Here is a 22,436-nt window from a genome sequence, read left to right as displayed (position 1 = left end):
ATGGCCAGGAGTCTAAGCAAGGCCATGAAATATTTGCAGTTATTTGACCTAATTTTTGCATTGTGGAAAAAGATTAAAATGTTGACAAACTTATGGGATAAATTTATCCCTGGTGTAACTCCACTGCTATCACCTGGTATAGCTCCACTTATGTCAGGGAGTGATTCCAAAGGTGAATTTGGCCCTCATATGATGAGGTTTCTTAAATTAGTGACATGCTGTTGCACTTGTTGTACTCTCCTCTCACATTCCTACCTGATTTTATCTTAGCTTTCAGCCACGTTTTTAGACACTCCTGATGAACAAACTGTAGGGTTCCTACGCACCCACATGGTTCTACCAGTGGATTGGTTAAAGAGCCCCCAGCAATCTGACATATCCGACATTGGTCTCCTTCCTCTTCTGAGTCTTCTGCCAGTAAACTAAATACACAATAAAACAAATCAGAAGTGTTCTTTCACCAAACTCTACAGTCCAACATTAGATTCAATTTATATTTTAATTAACATGTTTTGGACGGGGGGTTAAAGAGGCTTCCCTAAACATCTTTCAGTACATGTCAGTGATCTGAACAAATAATATCCAATGAGTTGCAAGTACTATTCACTGTCAAACAAGGTGTACGAGGGGCGGGGGAGAATCTTGTGGTTTCTAAATCCTTAGGGGTTTTTTAATTTTTGAATCCATGATTGACAGTGTACAGCTCAGAAATTACCATTGTTTTTATACAATAACCCACAATGTTTTACACTCAACCCCTGCAGAACCAGTTAGGGTGTGGTAGCTAATGTGTACTGCCTTATTTGCAAAGCTGTGCTGACATCAAGGAAATAAATGGAATGTAAATTTTTTTTTAAAGGGGAAATATATTTTAACTAGAAGTTAAAACAGTGTATAGGGATGAGAGGACATTTTAATGACTCTCCAATTACAAACAAATGGAGAAAAATGTGAACTTTTTTTTTTAAACTAAACTACAATCAACACTTCTTGCATGCATCAAAATGACCAGAAAGGATTCATGTTCAAGGACTATAATTCTAAACAACAAAACAACTGAGAACTGGATTGATTTTAGTTAAACTTGGCAAACTCATCATAAACAAATTTTCTGAAGGTGAAAAAGCAACTCAAAAAATACCTCTGCTTTCCTTTTATGGTGAGAAAACATGAGACCCTATAGAGTTATATAGAGGTGTCTAAAATGCTGTATATCTTTAGAAAACTGGACAGTCCCCAAGTATACATCACTTGGCAATGGGCTATTTCCTAGATACTTGTAGAGTATCTAGAGGATCTGTAAAAAGAAGAACAGGAGTACTTGTGGCACCTTAGAGACTAACAAATTTATTAGAGCATAAGCTTTCGTGGACTACAGCCCACTTCTTCGGATGCATATAGAGGATCTGTGTCAGGGATCTTTATTCAGGACAGGCTGATTGGAGATTGGACAGATTGAGACAATAGGAGAAGCTTCTATCCCCAGGACTCCCACTTCCTTCCTAGCCTGCCCTTCCAACATGACTCATCTCCCTCTGCTGCTAGTTTTCTAGCAATCCCCAGGGCTAAGAGCTTGCTGGGGGACAGCAGATGGTATTAGGAAGTCAAGCGGGCGCATGAAAGTGGCAGTGCAGCTATGTGGGGCCAGTAGCTGTGAGGAAGTGGGTGAAAAAGCCAGAGTCTGTTACAGCCTAGAGTTGGTGGGTGCGGTTTTCTGGAAAGGGGATGCGGGAGTGGGAAGAAGTGGACATGTTGGGCTGGAGTAAGGAAAGAAAGGGGGTAGGGGACTGAGCAGGAGCGGCGCCAGGGTTTTTGGCGCCCTAGGCGGGGGTCCTTCCGTGCTCCCGGTCGTTGTCGGCAATTCTGCGGCGGGGGGGTCCTTCCGCACTCCCGGTCTTTGGGGCACTTCGGCGGCAGGTCCTGGAGCGAGTGAAGGACCCGCTGCAGAATTACCGCCGAAGACCCGGCGCGCTGAAGACCCCCCCCCCCCCCCCCCGCCGCCGAATTACCGCCGAGGCCGGCAAAATGCCACTCCCCCCCCACCCCAAAAAAAACCCCTGGTGCCCTAGGTGACTGCTTAGGTCGCCTAAATGGAAGCGCCGGCCCTGGGACTGAGAATGACCCAGAGCTGTTGTTGGAGATGGGGGTAGAGAGGAGGAGATGAGTTTATTCCTCTATAATCATTTTTCAGTGCAGCATACATAAGGTTTGCATGTCTGTGGTATTCTAAGGGTTAACCCCTTTTGAAATAAAGCATCTTTGTTCTTTTAAGGGTCCAGTTTACATTCTGGTACTACTGTATGACTCAGAGCTATGTCACTTCTCTTAAGTGCCAAAACTGAATATGTGGCCAGTTGGTTTATGTTCCGGGGGAGTGAAGAGATGGGGATGGAAAGGCACATTTTCATGAAAACATCTTTGTTCTTAATTGTTGAAACAACTGCTTGAGAAAAAGAGCAGCTTGCTGATTAGTCAGCAGCAGGAAACCCGGAGCTGACCAATACGCCTTTATCAGAAAGTCTTTTCAGTCAAGGAAATTACAGTTTTTAGGGAAGAAAGTGAAGAAACTGGGTCAGCTAACAAGTTTTTAGAACAGACAATCCTCTTAACTTCCTTAGCATCTGTATGGATGTCTTCTTTTTATCTATATTCCTTGCATAACCAAAAACTTGGTCTAAAAGAGATTAAGGAGGGCTATGATACCCTAAAAAGCAAGAAAATAATAAGCTGAGCCACCTCTTAACTATATCCTAATGCCCACCCAGCACACTTCCACTGACCGTGACAGACTCCAGATCATCCAAAGGAATTTACTTCTGCCTTCAACTGATAAAGAAACATACTGCAAAGAACACATTCATCTCCTTCACCGTATTGCACAAACCTTAATTACAACCTCAGCAACGTTAGCAAATATTCAGGCTTGTCACAAGGTAAGTGTCGTGTGTCAGAACCATCAGGATGCAATCTATGTTTTGCTGTAGTAAAATGGCGGTTATCTTCCACAGCCTGTGTTCCATGGAAACAACGAGAAGTACTGCCATTTTTACTAGTGGGGCACGTGTGTGTGTGTGCGCGTGCAGACACGCCCTGCTAAAACTGATGGCATAAGCAGCTTCAGTATCATTGTAAGTTATGAAAAATGGCAAGCATTTGAGTAAGGGAAAATTGTAACTATAATGGGCAATATGAGGGGAAGGAAAGGGGTTACCACCTAATTCTTCACCTGTGTACACAAAGGTAGCTAGCAATGAGTTTTAACCATATGGAAATTTTCAAAGATTATAAAATCCAGCCACTTATTACCAAAGGGGATCCAAAAGGTCAAACACCGAGCAACCTTAATATAAACAAATACAGAGCTCTCCACAGAGAGATTCCACAGAGCTCTCCATTTAGCTATAGAACTGCATGTTGCTGTGAAATCATGGATGTGTATAATTATACTGTTACGAGTTAAGCCAAGTCTCATTAAAATTAGGGTATGCAACTGCCATCCTTCATTTAAGATAGCTGTAAGAAACAGTCAGATCCTTTTATAGAACAGTAAGTCTCCACCCCAAACAGAAGTGCATGTCGCTGCCCAAAATACAGGCACAAGCACATGTGAGGTTGCTCGGGAATTTGAACTAATTGGATGGAGGTGGGGCTTCCCAGGAACTGTTTTAGTAGAGTGGTGTGTGTGTATATGTGAGAGAGAGAGAGAGAGAGAGAGAGAGAGGCATGAGAAACCCCACAGAAGAGGAAGAAAGCCAGGTGCAGCCTGAACAAGCACAGAGTATGGCCCTGAGAAAAACCTATAGAAAGAGCTTTTAGGTTGAATGCTGGCTGAATGGGCTTGGAGCTGTGAGCAAAGAAAATATCGCCAGTTGTTTGTTTCCTTCTGTGTTCAGGGAAACAGGACTTTGTATGTTCTTTGGAAATAAAAAGGAGTTCTTCAAAGATACCTGCCTCCATCATCAATTTCTCCTCCCAATGGAAACAACCCACAGGGCCTCAAACTTTGGCTAATTGCTCATGTCAAAAAGTTAATGATACATATTTCTCACCTCTCCTGCAGTTTCTTAAGCTTCTCTGGGTCTGCATGTTTGTTTATTTCCTTTGCACTTGTGGTATCACATGGTGTAATGCTGCTCATAGCACTACTTTGATTTTGTAAATCAGACACTGCCAGCAAAGCAAGTGGTAATTGATCATGTAATGTGCCAGCCATGTGAAGGTGGGCTGTGAAATTCGTTTGAAACAAAGATGGGCTGGAAGAACCTATAGATAAAAAAGAACTATGTGAATTTAGTAAGTTTTCTTCATCATGTAAGGCAGCATTTGCAGATGTACTCTTTAAACCATTATCTATACTATCATCCAGTAGGCTATTATCTTCAGGTGTACTGACTATAGGTGATGAAGATTCATAACTTCCTGAAGCAGAAAAAGAATCTCTATTTCTTATAGGAGACAAGGGTCTACGGACATTAAACCTTGAACTTCCATCCAAATCCAATACTTGAGATGATACAGTTGTCGAGCTCAAATTTGTTGAGACCTCAGCTCTATGAGCAGATTGTATTAATGATCTTGGAGGATTATATGCAGAATGCAATAACGGTCTATGAACTGTTGACCTTGCAGAAGTAAGGAGATCAGTATAACGCCTCTGGTTGCTTTCATAGTCTTGCAATTCTCTGTTATAAATATTGACGCTAGGCCTATCTATAGAGCTAATGTTATTAAGAGTCTCAGCAATAGGTGCGCTGACCGGTCTGCTTTCAGCTCGTGAGCTTCTTGAACTAAATAATGGAGTTTCATTTTCATTGCAATCAGCACCTTCAGAAGAATTCCCATCTGGAGTGTAAGACTTTCCATAGTCCCTAAAGTTTCTTCGCCTTAATGAAGACTGTTCAACAGCTGTGTCCATGACATTGGGTTGTCTTAATGGTTGATGAGAAGATTCAACTCTTCTTGATGAAATGCTTCTATCATCTCCAGCTTCTTCGGGGTTACATTGTTCATCTTGTGCCAAGGATGTTCCACTAAATTTCCTAATTTGCTCTAGAGGAGCAGGAGAGTGATTTAGATTGAAAGAAAGGAATTCCTTCTCTAGTAAATCATCATCTTTCGTATCATTTTCTTCACAGGACTCCTCCATGTTTAAGCAAAGCATAGAATAAAAGTTTTCATCTCTAAACTTCAAAGGGGCCATTTTAGTGGGTATAAAAGATGGACCGTGTGACTCGTTTAAGACAAAGGAACCATGAGCTCCTTGCAAGGTAGATGTAGATGATAGAGTTGGAGACTGCTGATCCTGTGGAAGGACACTTCCTATTTTGCTATCTTTGTCTAGACCTTTACGATCGAGATTTAGCTTAGAAGACTGGATTACGTTCCTTTTCTCTTGTGATCGCTTCTTGTTCATGAGCATAGTTTCATTTGTCACTCCTAGATCTGCAGTGAAAACAAAATCAACTTTCAGCATTTGATCCTTTTTGTTTCTAGTGCCTAACACATGCTCTAAGTGGCTATTTCTTACCACTGCTGTTCTGGTATTGATGTTATGACACATTTAGTTATAGGTAACTGCAGTTCTAGTGCCCTTTAACACAATTAGTAGACTTTATTCATAAACTCTTCTAGGGTTCAGACAAGAAATCAATATTACTTTGCTATCTGGACACCTGTAAGACCATATAAAGGAAATTCATAAATCATGCTAAATGGTGCACTGGCACTTCTGGAGGTCCAATTAACACATGTCTCCTTCCCAGCATAAATATTGTCACACCTACTACTTGCATTCAATGTGTAGTTCCAGAAGGAAATGTCCTTTTGTGATCAACAGAAATTATCACAATGTTTTAGATTTTTTTCTGTTCAAAATTTATAGTAATTATTTGTAAATAGCATCACAGCACCTCTGTCCAAGGCTTTCAAAGCTCTTCACAAATTGAGTAGGTATTATCCATGTTTTACAAATGGAAAAAGTGATACACAGAGGTGAAATGACATGCCCAAAGTCACACAGCTTATCAGCAGTAGAGATGCAAACAGACTCTTGGTCTCCAGATTCCCAGTCACCCATTCTAACCACCAAATAATGCTCCTTCCCACGTGATGTGTACTGTTGGTGAAAGGGGTCAGAATGATATCCCTGAAATCCTCTGTGCCTATTAGTGACTGTATCGTAGAGGATCACCCACCTGTAGGGAGTTAAGAATAGTTCGTTCTCCAAGAAACCATCTAATTCTTGGTTTCTAAGTGCAACATAAAATGCCAGTTGTGGTCATAGCAATTGTTTCTAACATGGATGCCTAGAAACAGGACTGAGACATGCTGATTTCACAAAGACCACTGAACAGCAATCAATCACTTTTAGTCACCATTAACCTAGCATGAATGAAAATCAAGGACCAAGACCTGAAAAAGATTTCTGATATAGCCTGTCCTCCATTACAGTATCCAAAATAGCCAATTTAGTTTGGCTAGAAGAGGGCAGACCATCAGTCATAATGGGAAGGCATCCTTTGTCAAAACTTTCCAAGTATGACTAAAAATGAGTAAGAAAATGGAACTAGATCCTGTGTCTATTGTAACATCATCTGACATTCCATGAGCGTGTTAGGGCATTTAGCCATGACCATGTGCTTTTTATTTCTTTTATCACAGTACACAGTATGGACTCAGGGAGAGTAATGGCTTTTAGAGGAGGAAAAACAGATTGTGTTCACCTCAGACTTTTCACAAATCACTAGGCTGTATCTGCCTCTTCTTATCATATTATTCTACAATTAAGAAGAATAACATGGTAAGAAGAGGTGAGACAAAGCACATGAGGGGCAAAATTCAGCTATCCTATTATAAAGGTATTGGTGACAGGTATGGTGTTAATGAAATTGTTTAATTAAACTGACCCAACAGTGAGAGAATAAGGAGCAAGGGAGAGAGAGGGGGGCTAGGTCTACAAACAAGACAGAGCTAATAGCTCCTGCATTCTAATGAGAGAGGAGCTGTGAGTGACTTCTTCTGGGGCTTTGGTCAAGTCACTTATGTCAACATTTTAAAAAAAAACTTATTTTGGATGTCTCCGTTTTTGAGTGCTCAGCTACAGACATCAATGGACTGATTTTCAGAGTTGCTAAGCATGAGTAGCTACCATTGACATCAACTATAAAAAAAACTGAGGAATACAAAATTAGTGCACTTCTGAAAATGTGGACATTAACATATCTGCCTTGTGTTTACCCAATTTCCTAGGGATAGGGAGTTGAGGATTAATCACCTTAAAATTTTTAAGCACTTGGATAAGCACTAAAGATACATTCTACTATATAGTTTACATTTTTGTTTTTGTTTTTTAGTCTCTTTGGAATATGACTTTTCTACAGCTCCCCAGATAATAAACCTAGGATATTTATATGTTTGAATGTTAACAGTCAATTCTCTGACTTTTTACTGAACAGATATTCTTTATAGTAACTATTTAAGGTGTTAAAATGTGTAATATACAGTACAGAATAAACGCTGCTCGAGTGGGACATTTCCCATAAGGACAGCAAGATGAATGCGTGGCTCCACAGATGATATTGACAGGAGGGCTTTTGTCTTCCTCAACTATGGGATGTTCCAGGAAAGGGGACTGCTGGGAAGTTATGGGGCCCCCCTGACTAAGAAGGAGAACAGGATCTTCACACATAACTCACCAACATATTGAGTAGAGCACTGCAACCTGGCCCGAACCTGACAGGACCCAACTACAAGTGTCAGGTCTGGGTCAGCTGGAAAAGCAAGCGATGCTTGGATCCTGTCTGCTCTCCTCCTTCTGCCCATGGGGTTGGTGCAGTGGTGGCTTTGTGCACCGCACTTGCCAGCTGCTGCCACCTTGCCTCACTGTGTGTGCTGTAGAATGCATGTACTGATAAGTCACAGTGCCTCTCGTGCTGCAGCACACATAGCACAGCAGGGGGTAGTGGCTAGCAATAGGGCATGTAGCTGCCGATTCCATAGGCAGGAGGAAACGTTGGTGCTGACTCAGGAGAGAGAGGATGGGACGGGCTGGAAAATGACTCAGCTTTCTCAGGCTCGGGTCAGTTGGGTTTCGGACTGGGTTGGGTTTAAAAACTAGGCCCAAACAGACCTCTAGTAGTGAGTAGGGCTTTAAATTGGGTTCAAAGGGGGCAGCTGACAAAAGCCCATAAGTAGGTTTAAAAATGGTGACCTTTAACAGAGAGCTAAATGTTGGGGGTGGCGAGGAATGGAAAATTACAATAGTCATAGACACAGCAAGAGGGATAACAGTGGGAGAATCTGCTCAACATCTTACATATTTATAGACAAAAGCAAGTACACTTCTACCTCGATATAACGCTGTCCTCGGGAGCCCAAAAATCTTAACGTGTTATAGGTGAAACCGCATTGTATTGAACTTGCTTTGATCCACCGGAGCGCAGCTTTACCGCATTATATCCGAATTCGTGTTATCTCAAGGTAGAGATGTAGTATGGGGAATGAACAGGAGGAACTGGAAGTAATACTATATAAACTAAATTATGACTTAATTGGCATCACAGAGACTTGGTAGGATTACTGTAATGTTGGTATAGAGGGGCATAGCTTGTTCAGGAAGGACAGGCAGGGACAAAGAGAAGCGGTGATGTATTAGATATCAAGAATACAAATACTTGTTCTGACGTCCAGAAGGAAGTAAGAGGCAGTTTAGCTGGAAGTCTTTAAAAGGGGGTGGGGAGGAACAGGGACAATGTCATGGTAGGGATCTGTTCTAGACCACCCAATCAGAGGAGGAGGTGGATGAGGCATTTCTAGAACAAATAACAGAAATATCCAAACATAAGATGGGGTAGTAATGAGGAACTTTAACTACCCAGCCATCTGTTGGAAAAGTAATATGGCAAAATACAAAATGTCTGTTAAGTTCTTTGAATGTATTGGTGACAACTTCTTGTTTCAAAAGGTAGCAGAAGTAACCAGGGGGACAGACGTTTTAAACTTAATTATGATCGAGAGAGAGGATTTGGTTGCGAATCTGAAGGTTGAAGGCAATTTTGGTTGAAAGGGATCATGAAATGATAGATTTCATAATTCTAAGAAAAGGAAGGAATTAAGCATCAGATAAGGATAATAGACCTCAAACAAGCAGACATTAACAAACTCAAAGAACTGGTGGGTAAGGACCCATGGAAAGAAAATCTAAGGAAGTGGTTCCCAAAGTGGGGTTCGTGAACCCTTGGGGGTTCATGAAATGTATCAGGGAGTTCTCAGAAAAAATTCTATAATGGCGGACAGAGCCGTCCCTAGGGACTCTGGGCGCGGGGGCCAGCATCCCGAGCCCCGTGACCATGACTTCCTGGCAGGACATAAACTTTGGTTGGATCAGTACACTAAAACCAATATAATTGCACACCTAAAAGGACTTTGCACAATGTTCAGGCAATACTTTCCAGCTATGTCAGGCGATAATGACTGGATCAGAACCCCTTTGATGATGATACTTTCTCAACGCAGATATTGAGCACTGAGGAAAAAGAGAAATTGAGATCTCCTGTGATTATGAACTGAAAAGGAGTTTGAGGTCTGTCATTGATCAACTTTTGGCTGAGTTTAAGAAATGAGTACACCCTGCTGGCAGAAAAAGCGACTATAGTTTAGTTAATGTTTTCAACAACATCCTTTCTCACATAAGTATTTTCCTCGTATGCACATCTGAAAACCAAATACAGAAGCAGACTCAATGCTGAACCAGACCTGAGACTTTATCTTTCTCCAATGGTTCTGGACTTCCAAGAGCTATGCAGATCAAAGCAAGTGCATCATAGAATCCTAGAATATTATAGTTGGAAGAGACCTCAGGAGGTCATCTAGTCCAATCCCCTGCTCAAAGCAGGACCAATACCAACTAAATCATCCCCACCAGGGCTTTGTCAAGCCGAGCCTTAAAAACCTCTAAGAATGGAGATTCCACCATCTCCCTAGGGAACCCATTCCAGTGCTTTACCACCCTCCATCCATCACACTCAGGAGATTTAAACGTCAAGACTCCTTATGAGAAATGGAAAGGGAGGTTGATATTTTTTGCTGTTTCTAAAATTAAATAGACTGCTAGTGTTGTTTTTTTAAATTATTATGAAAAACAAGTTTAAGCTTTGTTGTAGTCGTGCGTTGTTTGCCTGGACTGCTCAAGACACGAATGCTTGTGGGAGGAATTCTTTATTTGAGTTGGCTTCTTAAATACCTTCATGCTGTTTCACGTCTGGTACTCCTTGATTAAACTGTAGGAGGCTTAATCGAAGTGATATGAGCTACAAAACTGAAATCTTGGAAGAGTGTTGCCATTTTCATAATGTAATAAAATTAATAATGTAATGATGACAATAATAATAAATAGTGTGTAATAGGCATATCATAAAAAACCCAAATTATTTCCAAGATCACTGCTGCTATAATTTATGCTCAGGTAAGGGAGAAAATCCCTGGAAATATTTATTTTTAGGAGGGGGTTCACGAGATTTGATATTTTCGTGAAAGGGGTTCGTAGGTTGTTAATGTTCGGGAACCACTGATCTAAGAGAAAAAGGTTCAGGAGAGATGGCACTTTCTTAGAGACATGAGTGAAGGCACAACAGCAAACTATCCTGATGAGAAGGAAAGATAGAAAGACTAGGAAGAGTCCAATATCGCTGCATCAATAGCTCTTTGATGACCTGAAAATCAAAAAGAAATCCTGCAAAAAGTGAGTACATGGACTAATTGCCAAGGAGAAGTATAAAAGAATAGTACATGCATGTAGAAACAAATTCAGAAAGGTTAAGGCACAAAATGAGTTACACCTAGCAGGGGACATAAAAGGCAATAAAAAGAGGTTCTTTAAATATATGAGGAGCAAGAAAAAGGCGAAGGAAAGTGTAGGTCCTACACTTAGTGGAGAAAGAGAGCTAATAACCAATGACAACAAAAAGGGTGAGGTGCATAAGGCCTATTTTGCTTCAATCTTCACTAAAAAGGTAAATGGTGACCAACTACTTAACATAATTAATGTTAACAACAAGGGGCTGTATACAAGCCAAAACAGGGAAAGAACAGGTTAAAGAAATATTTAGATGTACTCAAGTTGGCAGAGTCTGATAAAACTCATCCTAGGGACTTAAGGAACTAGCTGGAGCAATCTCGGAACCATTAGCAATTATCTTTGAGAACTCCTGGAGGATGGGGGAGTTCCCAAAAGGATGGAGAAGGCCAAACATAGTACCTATCTTTAAAAAGGGGAACAAAGAGGACCTGGGAAATTATAGACCACTCAGCCTAACTTTGATACCGGAACAAATTCTTAAATAATCAGGTTGTAAGCACCTTGAGGATAATAGGATTATATGTAATAGCCAGCATGGATTTGTTAATAACTAATGATGCCAAACTAACCTAATTTCCTCCTTTGACAGAATTATTGGCCTAGTGCATGGGGGGAGAGGGGCCACAAGGAAGCTGTAGACATGATGTATATTGATTTTTAGTAAGGCTTTTGACACAGTCCCACAGGACATTCTCCTAAGCAATGAAGGGAAATGTGGTCTAAATGGAAATACTATAAGGTGGGGTACACAACTGGTTGAAGGACAGTACTCAGACTAGTTATCAATGTTTTGCTGTCAAACTTGGGGGATGTGTCTAGTGAGGTCCCACAGATCTGATACTAGTCATTATTTTCATTAATGACTTGGATAAGGGAGGGTATGCTTATAAAATTTGCAGATGATCTCAAGTTGGGAGGGGTTGCTAGCACTTTGGAGGACAGGATTAAAATTCAAAACAACCTTGACAAATTGGAGTATTGGGGGTTACAGGTAATATGTGTCAACAATGTGGTGCATGTGCAAAAAAGGTGAACATTATTCTGGGGTGTATTAACAGGAGAGTTGTACGTAAGATACAGAGGGTAATTGTATCGCTCTATTTGGCACTGGTGAGGCCTCAGCTGAAATATTGTGTCCAACTCTGGATGCCACACTTTAGGAATGATGTGGGCAAACTGGATAGAGTTTAGAGGAAAGCAACAAAAATGATACGTTTAGAAAACCTGACATAGAAGGAAAGGTTATAAAAATTGGACATATTTAGTCTTGAGAAAAGAAGACTGAGGGGGCACCTGATAAGTCCTCAAATACATAAAGGGCTATTATAAAGAGGACAGTGATCAATTATTCTTCATGTCCACTGAAGGTAGAATAAGAAGTAATGGGTTTAAGATATACCAAGGGATTAGATTAGATATTAGGAAAAGCTTTCTAACCATAAGGGTAGTTAAACTCTGGAACAGGCTTCCAAGGGAGGTTGTGGAATTCCCATCACTTGAGGTTTTATAGAACATGTTGACCAAACACCTTTTGGGAACAGTCTAGGTACACTTGCTCCTGCCTTAGTGCAGGTCCCTTTTTAGCCCTATGATTGTGTGACCCTGTCTGCTGCTTTACTGCAACAGAATATCCAGTCAATGGCAACCTATTTGGCCAGTTCCAAGGCATGAAGTTGTGTATAGCCATGTGTTAGATTAGAATTTCAGAGGTATTTATCTTATACAAAAGTTATCAAAGACAGAAAAATAAAATGCAGTAATATGTAATGTTTATTTTATTCAGTATATTTAAGTTATTTTAAGAATGTTTAATGGCTTCTTCAATCAATTGGATCAGCCATTTAATTTAGAAAGATAGGCTGCATGGAATTTAGAGGATGGATACATTTTTCTAAAGCTATACATTTATTAAGACAACTACTTTATTTAGTGAATTGCTTTTATGTCTCCTCTACGGCAATATATATATCAAATGACAATATGAGAATATCCGTTAATTAAGGCCCCTTCTATATTGCTAGTGTAAATGGACCTTAAAGTGAAGGTAAATGACAGTTTAAGGCCTCTCCATGGTACTGGAGTGGGGACACCGTGGTGTAAATGAACTCTTACAGATCCATTTCTCAGCAGCCTAGAAATAGACAGTTCTACGTTTCTACAGACCAAAAGAGTCGTAAAGGAGATTCTTCTCACCAGATGCGCTGGTAACTTGTGCCTTTGCCTGCAGCAACGAGGCCTGTCTGTCTCTGTCTTCCAATTTTCTCAGATTCTGTGTGTCTGGGCTTCCCAACAATCCTCCCTGGTTCATCCTCTTCCTCCTTAATAATGACTGCTTCTGGGCAGCTGTTAAGTAAAAAACCTTTTCAGTAATTTTATTATATTTTCAGGGAAAGAGCTTCCATTAAAATATTTGTTCTTAAAAGACCTAGAAGATAAGTCCCTCCAAGGTCTTCCTCTGCAGAGCAAGAGACTACATCAGCACTGATTTCTCTTTTGGCAAATCTTTGTCATTTATACTTAACTGAAAATAGAAAGAAAAATTTGTATTTCAAAGAAAAATGCCAGACAATTTAGTCCTGCAAAATGTGTATAATGTTAGCTTTTTTTTTTTTTTGGATATACAGAGTCATATTCAGTGAACAGAGATTTGGGGGGTTATCCAAACTCACATTTAGCTTCGCAATATCGAAATACCAATCTCTCTTCATTAAGAGAGCCATAAAGAAACATTTGAATTTTTTCAAACTCTATTTTGAAATGTAAAACTTTTTTCAAGGAAAATAACTTTTATGAACAGCTCTAATTAAATGAATATGTTCAAAGCAGTGGGAATTTCCATAAATCTTTGAAAGCTGAAACAAAGACCTGTCTTCTCCAGTAATAAATCACAGCTGAAGTTCTATTAGGAGGCTTGGTAGCTGGTCTCACTTCATTACATACTGACCAACTATCCAGTTTGGTGGTCAACCTCCATATCCACAGGGGTAACTGTCGGTTTCCAAAGACAAACTAAGGATTCACCTAGCATAGAAATTAAGGTTCAGATTTTCAAAATCTCAGTCAGTTCTTCACCTAACTGCTCAACATGCGCAATGGGGTCCAGATTGTCAAAGCTCAGCTGCCATTTACGCACCTGTAGCGGGGTGGATACTGGCTCCTACCCTGCGGGGCTTGAAACAGCCCTGGGAGAGGGCTGTGGCTGGGCCAAGCAGCCTGGGCTGATTGGGGAAAGTAGGCTCAGCTGTGGCCATGCCCCAATCAGGCCCAGCTGGCCCCTATAAGAGACTGTGAGCCAGAAGCCCAGTAAGTCTCCCTCGGCTTGTAGAGGGAGAAGGGCCTGACTGCAGGGACCTAAGCAAGACACCTAGATTGGGAGCAGGGCTGGGGAAGGGCCAGGGGAGCTGGGAGCTCCAGGCTGACTATAGGCTGAACAGGTGCAGGGTTGCAACGGGACAGCCCATGGGTAGGCAGAGGCAGCAGGTCCAAACCCCTTGCCTGTGATGAGTGGCTTATACTCCAGTCTGCCCTAGTGAACAGGGGGTAGGTGGGGACTGGGCAGTAGCCAAGACTGAGGCAAAGTGGGGATAGTGGGTGGGGGTTCCCCTGGGAGGGGGAGACCCAGAACTGTGGAGTTACTGCCAGGGTGCAGCACCCAGTTAAAGAGGCACTGGGGTCCTGTGAGGGACACCGGCCTGAAGAGGGCGCTCTGGAGGCTGGATGATAATTCCCGAGGACAACCAGCAGGAGGTGCTGCAGGGTGAGTCTGCGCCCACTTACAGCACCTAAACAAGGACCATATTCTCAAGAGCTCATTGCCCAACGCACACCTAATGTGCTGAGCTCTTTTGAAAATCTACCCACTTACAGTTGGAGACATGAGCTCAACTCTTCTGAAAATCCCGCTGATTGTGGGTACTGACCTCTCTGAAAATCTGGCCCTAAATGAGCCTCCTGCCCATGGAGAAAGTTAACAGGATTTGCCAGGAAAGCATTAGGAAATTTGAATTATTACTCTTTATCTCTGATAAAGAGGCCTCCAGTTTAAAATTAGCTAGATCCTAAACAGATTGAGCTGTCACTATTTTTAATTTATTATTAATTTTGTAAAGTTGGCTTTACCCTCATCTGAAAGATAAAGGCCAAAGATAAGCATCTCTGGTCTGAAAGTGTCATATGGAGATGGACCTGAAACAAAAAAATCTTCATTTGAACACCTCCAAACTTTAGAGAGCATTCACAATCCCAGTCCAGATAAAGATAAGACTTCAGCACTGTGCCAAAAAGGTAGTGTGGCCAGGCAGAAGAGAAGGGTAAGGAAAAGCTGTTCCATTCAGCATTTTCCCTGTACAAACCAGTGGATATGAACAATATATTAATTAATGCCAAGACTAACATTACCTCCTCCCATATGCTCCGTGACCCCTTTCAGGGAGTCAAAAGTGCAGCTGCCAGAGGAGTCAAGCCGCATCAAGAGATGGGGAGCAGGATACATACCCAGAGTCTGAAGGGTCAGGCCCTATTCTATGGATCTTTGGCCTCTAAGTATTTGGCAGACTATATTCCTGCTCTTTATACAGATCCCATGTAGGTAAGGGAATGATAGGTTGCATCTTCATGGACACAGGAGCTGTAGCTCTCTTCATGCAAGTGCTCCCCTTCTGTGTATTTCTATGCAGGAGGGGAGGACATGTCTCCAAAGTAAACAAAAAAAATCTGCATTTTCAATTCATAAGGCACTCCTAGGAGTCCTGGCACTGGTACCAAGCAACTTGTTTCCAGCTGTGAGTAGGAGAGGGCTCTGCTTTTCACTTGGCCTTGGAAAGAAGAGGAATTAAATGTTCTATCAAATTTTTAGTGAGTGTCAGGAAGCTGGTTGGCTGAGATAGGCTCCAAGAAGGAAGAGCTGATTTACTTTGGGCTGTGATCAAGAGGTGATATTGAGCCACTAATATAAAAGGACAGTTCTAGGGGAAGGAAGATTTTTGGTTCAGACAATAAACAAATATATAGGAACCCTCTGCCCCTTTTACTAAATGCTACTTTTCCCAGTAGCTGCAGTGCCAGAAAGTGCAAAGGTTAGGTCCAAAAGATAATTAACAGATCTCATCTATTTCTTTTCAGTTGGAAAAACAGAAATGACCGATATTGCCTCAGTGTAATAGACAACTCCTAATGTATACCTAAAATTAAAGGGCTCAGACTGTTCACCTTGCTGAGTACGCTGGAGATGTTTATGGTTTCGTATATGCAGAGGAACTCTTAATTAAGGCTTAATTATGTACCACAAATATCTCTTTATTTAGGAACACAAGAGGTGGGATTTTCAGTGTTGAGAACTTTAATGTCTAATAAGTAAGTGACAGAGTAATGTAAACATTTATTGAGCTTTTTAATTTGCCCCAGTTCTAATGCGATGCTGAATTGATTTTCACTGTGTACTTTGGGGAAGGCCTGCTGCTTGTGACAAACCTCCTGGGCACTCTGCAATAGAATTCTCTGTATGTTCACTTTCATACACAAAAGTGTATGCTAAAATAATACTGAAAGAGCCTCTTGCATTCTGGTTTCTCCAGTTACTGTGTTATGAAACATAGCAGATAAGGAATTAAGAAATCTGATGAATTTCATTGAGTGCAAAAAAGCAAACAGGCAGGTTGAAATCACTGCATACTGCTTTCACTGTATCCTCCCCAGCACCATGCTGTCAGTAGCAAAGAGGAAAAGGGGAAGGAGATTCCAGGTGCTCATAGTAGCCATACGGGATGGGGTAGACTACACATCTGCAACAAAAATTCACTGTAAAATGAGCCCATTATAAAAACACTCATCTTCACTGCAACAGTTAACTTGAGTTAGTAAACTGTGATTACAACACATGAGCTGTCCAAGGCCAAGTGAGAGTGAAGAGACACAGTGAAACAGCTGTGCTAGAGACCTGAGCACATACCTCTACATAACATGTTAGTTTGAGCACAGCTAGAACATGTCTGACTACCAGCTCTGGAAATACCCAAAGTGTGTGAACAGGAGCTGGGTTAGGAGCAAAACTCAAGCCATAGTTTGACCTAACAATGCAGTGAAGGCAAGCATTTAAAAGTGACTTAAAACATGACCTACAACCGCAACCCCCAGTCCTGGAAACAGAGCTGTCCACGAGAAACTGTTAAGTGATAGACAGCGTACAATAAACTCTAACATTAGTGCTATGTGAATGTGAGGATCTTTGGTGCATGGCCCTACTTAACTCATTACGCAGGCAGAGGAAGCCACCGACTTAGGTGCACCTCTGAGGGTCTTGTACCAGGACAATAATAGAGTGACATAAAACAACACCAAGAATATTGCCATGGTGTGGATAGAATATAACGTACCCCACAAACCATGGCACAGGCCACCCAGTAAAATCTAAACATTGTGCATGCCTTGTACCAATAGACAAAAGAGTGGTCAGGAACTTGCTTTGCTAGCCAACTCCTAGAGTCCTCTCATCATACACCATCTTCAAACCATGGCAAGGAAAAAAAGCAGGACAGACAGTACATAGAATCATTGGACTGGAAGGGACCTTGAGAGGTCATCTAGTCCAGTCCCCTGCACTCATGGCTGGACTAAGTATTATCTAGACCATTCCTGACAGGTGTTTGTCTAACCTGCTCTTAAAAATCTCCAATCATGGAGATTCCACAACCTCCCTAGGCAATTCATTCCCGTGCTTAACTACCCTGACAGTTAGGAAGTTTTTCCTAATGTCCAACCTAAACCCCCCTTGCTGCAATTTAAGCCCATTGCTTCTTGTCCCATCCTCAGAGGTTAAGAAGAACAATTTTTCTCCCTCCTCCTTGTAACAGCCTTTTATGTACTTGAAAACTGTTATCATGCCCCCTCTGTCTTCATAGAATCATAGAATCATAGAATATCAGAGTTGGAAGGGACCTCAAGAGGCCATCTAGTCCAACCCCCTGCTCAAAGCAGGACCAATTCCCAGCTAAATCATCCCAGCCAGGGCTTTGTCAAGCCGGGCCTTAAAAACCTCCAAGGAAGGAGACTCCACCACCTCCCTAGGTAACGCATTCCAGTGTTTCACCACCCTCCTAGTGAAATAGTTTTTCCTGATATCCAACCTGGACTTCCCCCACCGCAACTTGAAACCATTGCTCCTTGTTCTGTCATCTGCCACCACTGAGAACAGCCGAGCTCCATCCTCTTTGGAACCCCCCTTCAGGTAGTTGAAGGCTGCTATCAAATCCCCCCTCATTCTTCTCTTCTGGAGACTAAACAATCCCAGTTCTCTCAGCCTCTCCTCATAAGTCATATGCTCCAGACCCCTAATCATCTCTTTTCCAGACTAAACAAATCACATTTTTTCAATCTTCCCTCATAGGTCATGTTTTCTAGACCTTTAATCATTTTTGTTGCTCTTCTTTGGACTTTCTCCAATTTATTCACCTCTTTCCTGAAAGTGCTGCCCAGAACTGGACACAATACTCCAGTTGAGGTCTAATCAGTGCAGAGTAGAGCGGAAGAATTACTGCGTGTCTTGCTTACAACACTCCTGCTAATACATCCCAGAAAGATGTTCTTTTTTTTTTTTTTTTTTTTTTTGCAACAGTGTTACACTGACTTGTATTTAGTTTATGGTCCACTATGACCCCCGATCTCTTTCCGCAGTACTCCTTCTTAGGCAGTCATATCCCATTTTGTATGTGTGCAACTGATTGATTGTTCTTTCCTAAGTGGTGTACTTTGCATTTGTCCTTATTAAATTTCATCCTGTTTACTTCAGACCATTTCTCCAGTTTGTCCAGATCATTTTGAATGTTAATCCTATCCTCCAAAGCACTTGCAACCCCTCCCAGCTTGGCATCGGCCGCAAACTTTGTAAGTGTACTCTCTCTACCATTCTCTAAATCACTGATGAAGATATTGAACAGAACCAGACCCAGAACTGATCCCAGCATGGACCCCACTCATTATGCCCTTCCAGCATGACTGTGAACCACTAGTAGCTCCATCTAGGTTGCATTTCCCTAGTTTATGAGAAGGTCACGGGAGACAGTATCAAAAGCTTTACTAAAGTCAAGATATACCAAGTCTACCACTTCCCCCCCATCCACAAGGCTTGTTACCCTGTCAAGGAAAACTATCCGGTTGGTTTGACATGATTTGTTCCTGACAAATCCATGCTGACTGTTACTTATCACTCTTATCTTCTAGATCAGTGGTTTTCAAAAAAAAAAATTCTGACAACCCAGTTGAAGAAAATTGTTGATGCCAGTGACGCAACAGAGCTGTGGATGAGGGGTTTGGGGTGTGGGAGAGACTCAGGGCTGGGGCAGAGGATTGGGGTGAGGGCTGCAGGGTGGGGCTGGGAATGAGGGGTTCAGGATGTGAGAGGGCTCTGGGCTGGGGCAGGGGGTTGGGGTGCAGGAGGAGGGCAGGGCTCTGGGCTGGGGCCAGGGATGAGGGGTTTGGGGTGCAGGAGGGGGCTCCAGGTTTGGGGGGACTCTGGGCTGTGGCAGGGGGTTGGGGTGCGGGAGGGGGTCAGGGCTGTGGGCTGGGGGTGCAGGCTCTGGGGTGGGGCTGGGGATGAGGGGTTTGAAGTGCAGGAAGGGCTCTGGGTTTTGGGGAGGACTCGGGAGGCCAGGGGATTGGGATACGGGCTTATCTTGGGCGGTTCCCAGGCAGCGGGGGTGCTAAGGCAGGCTTCCTGCCTGTCCTAGCACCACAGATCATACTGCGCCCTGGAAGCGGCCAGCAGGAGGTCCGGCTCCTAGGCAGAGGTACACAAGCGGCTCCGCGCAGCTCTCACCTGCAGGCACAGCCCCCCCAGCTCACGTTGGCCGATTCCTGGCCATTGGGAGTGCGGAACTGGTGCTGCATGTGGAGCCCCATGGCCCCCCTGCCTAGGAGCCGGACCTGCTGCTGGTCACTTCCAGGGGGCCTGTTTTGTTTTGTTTGTCTCTGGAGATGTAGCCATGTTTCCAAAATCTCCCTGTATCAAAGGAAAGGTACCTTCTATTATATATTTAGCGGATAACTTTTACAGCATAAATATTTAAAGCATTTTTCACAAATGGAATACCATTTTAAAAAGTAATTGGGTGGCATGCATACTAACTGACTCCTTTAAAACAACAGGCTGATTAGTTAATCCTGGCTAAACGTATCCCATTTTCTGAGAATTTATTCATGCACTTTTTGGTATTAACAGCAGCTATTTAGAATTATGAATCCTTCTTTTTTTTTAATTAACTTTATTTATGATAGGAAAGCTGCCCTTAATTCTGATCATCTGTTTATGTTTTAAACACCAATCCCACATTTTCAGTTGCTATTTTAACACACACACCCCTGGGTTCCAGATATTCGTTTGATTCTGCTCCCAGTAGAGTCCTATTGAAGTCAATCAAAAACTCTCCCAGGGCCCCGAAGAAGTCAGGTGATTGTAAGACTTGCTCATTGTGAACATGAGATCCAAGGCCAAATAAGTGAGACTGCAGAACATACAGACATGCCCTACAGTGCCTTTTATTGCTATTCCAAAATGAATCTCTGTTGTTCTAAAAGGGAACTAAATGATTTTAAAATGGCTTAGTGGGTTTCAGTTAATTCCAGTGAGATTGTTTGTCATATGGGCCTGATTCTCATTTATAGTTAAGTCACCCTGGTGTTGTACAGTGGCTGTAAAGCAGGTGTAAATTTCATTTGTACTCATTTTAAGGTCACGTACCCTGCCAGAATGGTGTAAAGTGACTTAAATGTAAATGAGAATCAGGCCCATGAGTGTGCACAGCAGTACCATAATGACTCTGAATCCACAAGGCATCTTCTACGTACTTGATAATTCCCAATACCGTAGCAACTAGTTCCATTTTATGCACTCTTTAGCTCACCTGGAGTTACTTTGCTGGAGCTCATGGGAGGTTTTTGCTTTTGCTTGCTTGATGTTTTTTCTATAGCAGGAAATTTTGAGTCCGATCTGTTTGCAGAAGACTTGATGGCAGACCCAGAACCCTCATCTGCAGAGGTCTAGAAGAGTAAAAAGAAAAACATCAGTGACTGAACAACTAACTTCTACTCTCTGAGTGAGAAAAGGTGAGAAGTTTTGTGCTCAAAGATAAGCAATATACCAGCAAAATTTCTAGCACCAGCCAGGAACAAAAGGAATACACCATCCATTTTTAGGAAGATTCTTCCTTCCCTTACCCGTTTATATTCACAGCTCCACAAAGCTGGGGGAACAGAAATCTAAGAGCAATACAAAGTATATACCAAAATAGGTATTTCCAGAGAATTCAATAGCTATGCTTGGATTAAAATGAAAACTCTTTCAAATGGGCAGGAACCTTCACTATGAAGATCAGCATCTTCAGACATTAAAAACCAAATTCTGCTTTTGCTTACACCCATATGATTCTGCAGTAACTCAATTGAAGTCAATGGATTTACAGCAATAGAACTGAGAGCAGAATTTGGCCCTAAATCTATAATCAGAAAGCAAAATAATGATCCTAACATGTGTGAGTGAATGTCTCCCATTAATTTTACTAGAGCGGTTAACTGTCAGGACTAGTTTAAACCTATGATCATTTACATGTTAACACCATAAAGGAGATCACAATGCAATCACCCAAGCTAAACTGCTGCTATTCAATTCCAAAACACTTTGTATGTTCCTACTCCACAAGACAATTATGCCTCCTGTGCTCTACAAGAGAGGCATGATCTTTGTGGCTATGGTGTCATAATTTTCCAGAGCTACACACATCCATTTACTATTAATACTAGGATATGAGTGTAGATCATCTAGATTTCTATGTAAATTGCTTAGGAGAGATTAAGTATAAAAATAGGTGTTTTGTGCTCCTAAATTCTCATTTGAGTACCCAAATATTAAGTGCCCAAACTGGAACACTGGGCTTTCCCCGTTAGCATTGTTGTCCCAACAATTCCGCACACTGAGGGGAAAACTTACTCAGACTTCTTGAAAAATATGCTCTGCAGGTTTCTATTGATCCTGTTCATAGCTCTTGTTGATGGCAGTCCCTATTTGATTCCCACTTGCTCTGGTATCAAGTAAAGATTTTAGGTAGCTTTGAATTACTGGTTACAACATGATAGCAATGGAACCAAACAGCAGTTTTTTTGTTTGTTTGTTTGGTAGTGTTTAAATATACTACCCTGATATAACGCGACCCAATATAACACGAATTCTGATATAACGCGGTAAAGCAGTGTTCCGGGGGGGCGGGGCTGTGCACTCGGTGTATCAAAGCAAGTTCGATAAAACGCGGTTTCACCTATAACGCGGTAAGATTTTTTGGCTCCCGAGGACAGCGTTATATCGAGGTAGAGGTGTATTCTCGAAGTGTGTCTGATGACCTAATGCTGATCATAATGTATTGTCACTCCAGACCCTGAAGGAGTGGGGACAGTTCTTCCCCCATCCCTTTTCAGAGATGTGAAGCACAATGACTTAGATGGGGTGTGGAGAATTTGGGCCTTCATTTATACATGCAGAGAAATATATACACTGGAAGGATTGTATGTCTGTATGCCAGAAAATTATGCATGTACATAA

The 22,436-nt window shown here is 42.0% G+C and overlaps 1 protein-coding gene and 1 long non-coding RNA gene across 16 annotated transcripts in view; one reads left to right on the top strand and one right to left on the bottom strand.

Moving 5' to 3' along the window:
* The window catches only part of MARCHF10 (membrane associated ring-CH-type finger 10), a 67,348-nt gene that overhangs the window by 19,946 nt on the left and 24,966 nt on the right, over positions 1 to 22,436 (bottom strand). For 12 of the 13 annotated variants that reach the window (XM_042844045.2, XM_042844048.2, XM_042844046.2 and 9 more), the window contains 4 exons: positions 20,749 to 20,884; positions 13,049 to 13,198; positions 4,050 to 5,442; positions 256 to 422 (listed from right to left, as the gene is read on the bottom strand). In XM_042844045.2, coding sequence (XP_042699979.2) covers positions 256 to 422; positions 4,050 to 5,442; positions 13,049 to 13,198; positions 20,749 to 20,884 — 1,846 coding nt within the window. The remainder of the gene's footprint in view (positions 1 to 255; positions 423 to 4,049; positions 5,443 to 13,048; positions 13,199 to 20,748; positions 20,885 to 22,436) is intronic. The other variant, XM_065577493.1, reaches the window with a different exon arrangement.
* Positions 1 to 22,436, top strand: part of LOC122172548 (uncharacterized) — a 37,629-nt gene that overhangs the window by 871 nt on the left and 14,322 nt on the right. The window contains exons 1-2 of one of the 3 annotated variants that reach the window (XR_010594750.1): positions 2,811 to 2,933; positions 20,845 to 20,950. This is a non-coding gene — a long non-coding RNA (uncharacterized LOC122172548). Of the gene's footprint in view, positions 1 to 2,810; positions 2,934 to 20,812; positions 20,951 to 22,436 lie in introns of those variants that run through there. The other 2 variants (XR_010594749.1, XR_010594748.1) reach the window with 2 other exon arrangements.

This window comes from Chrysemys picta, chromosome 24, assembly GCF_011386835.1.
Source record: "Chrysemys picta bellii isolate R12L10 chromosome 24, ASM1138683v2, whole genome shotgun sequence".
NCBI classification, from domain to species: Eukaryota; Metazoa; Chordata; order Testudines; family Emydidae; genus Chrysemys; species Chrysemys picta.
The sequence above is the reverse complement of the archived record's forward strand: the minus strand, read 5'-3'. Positions and strand labels throughout refer to the sequence as shown.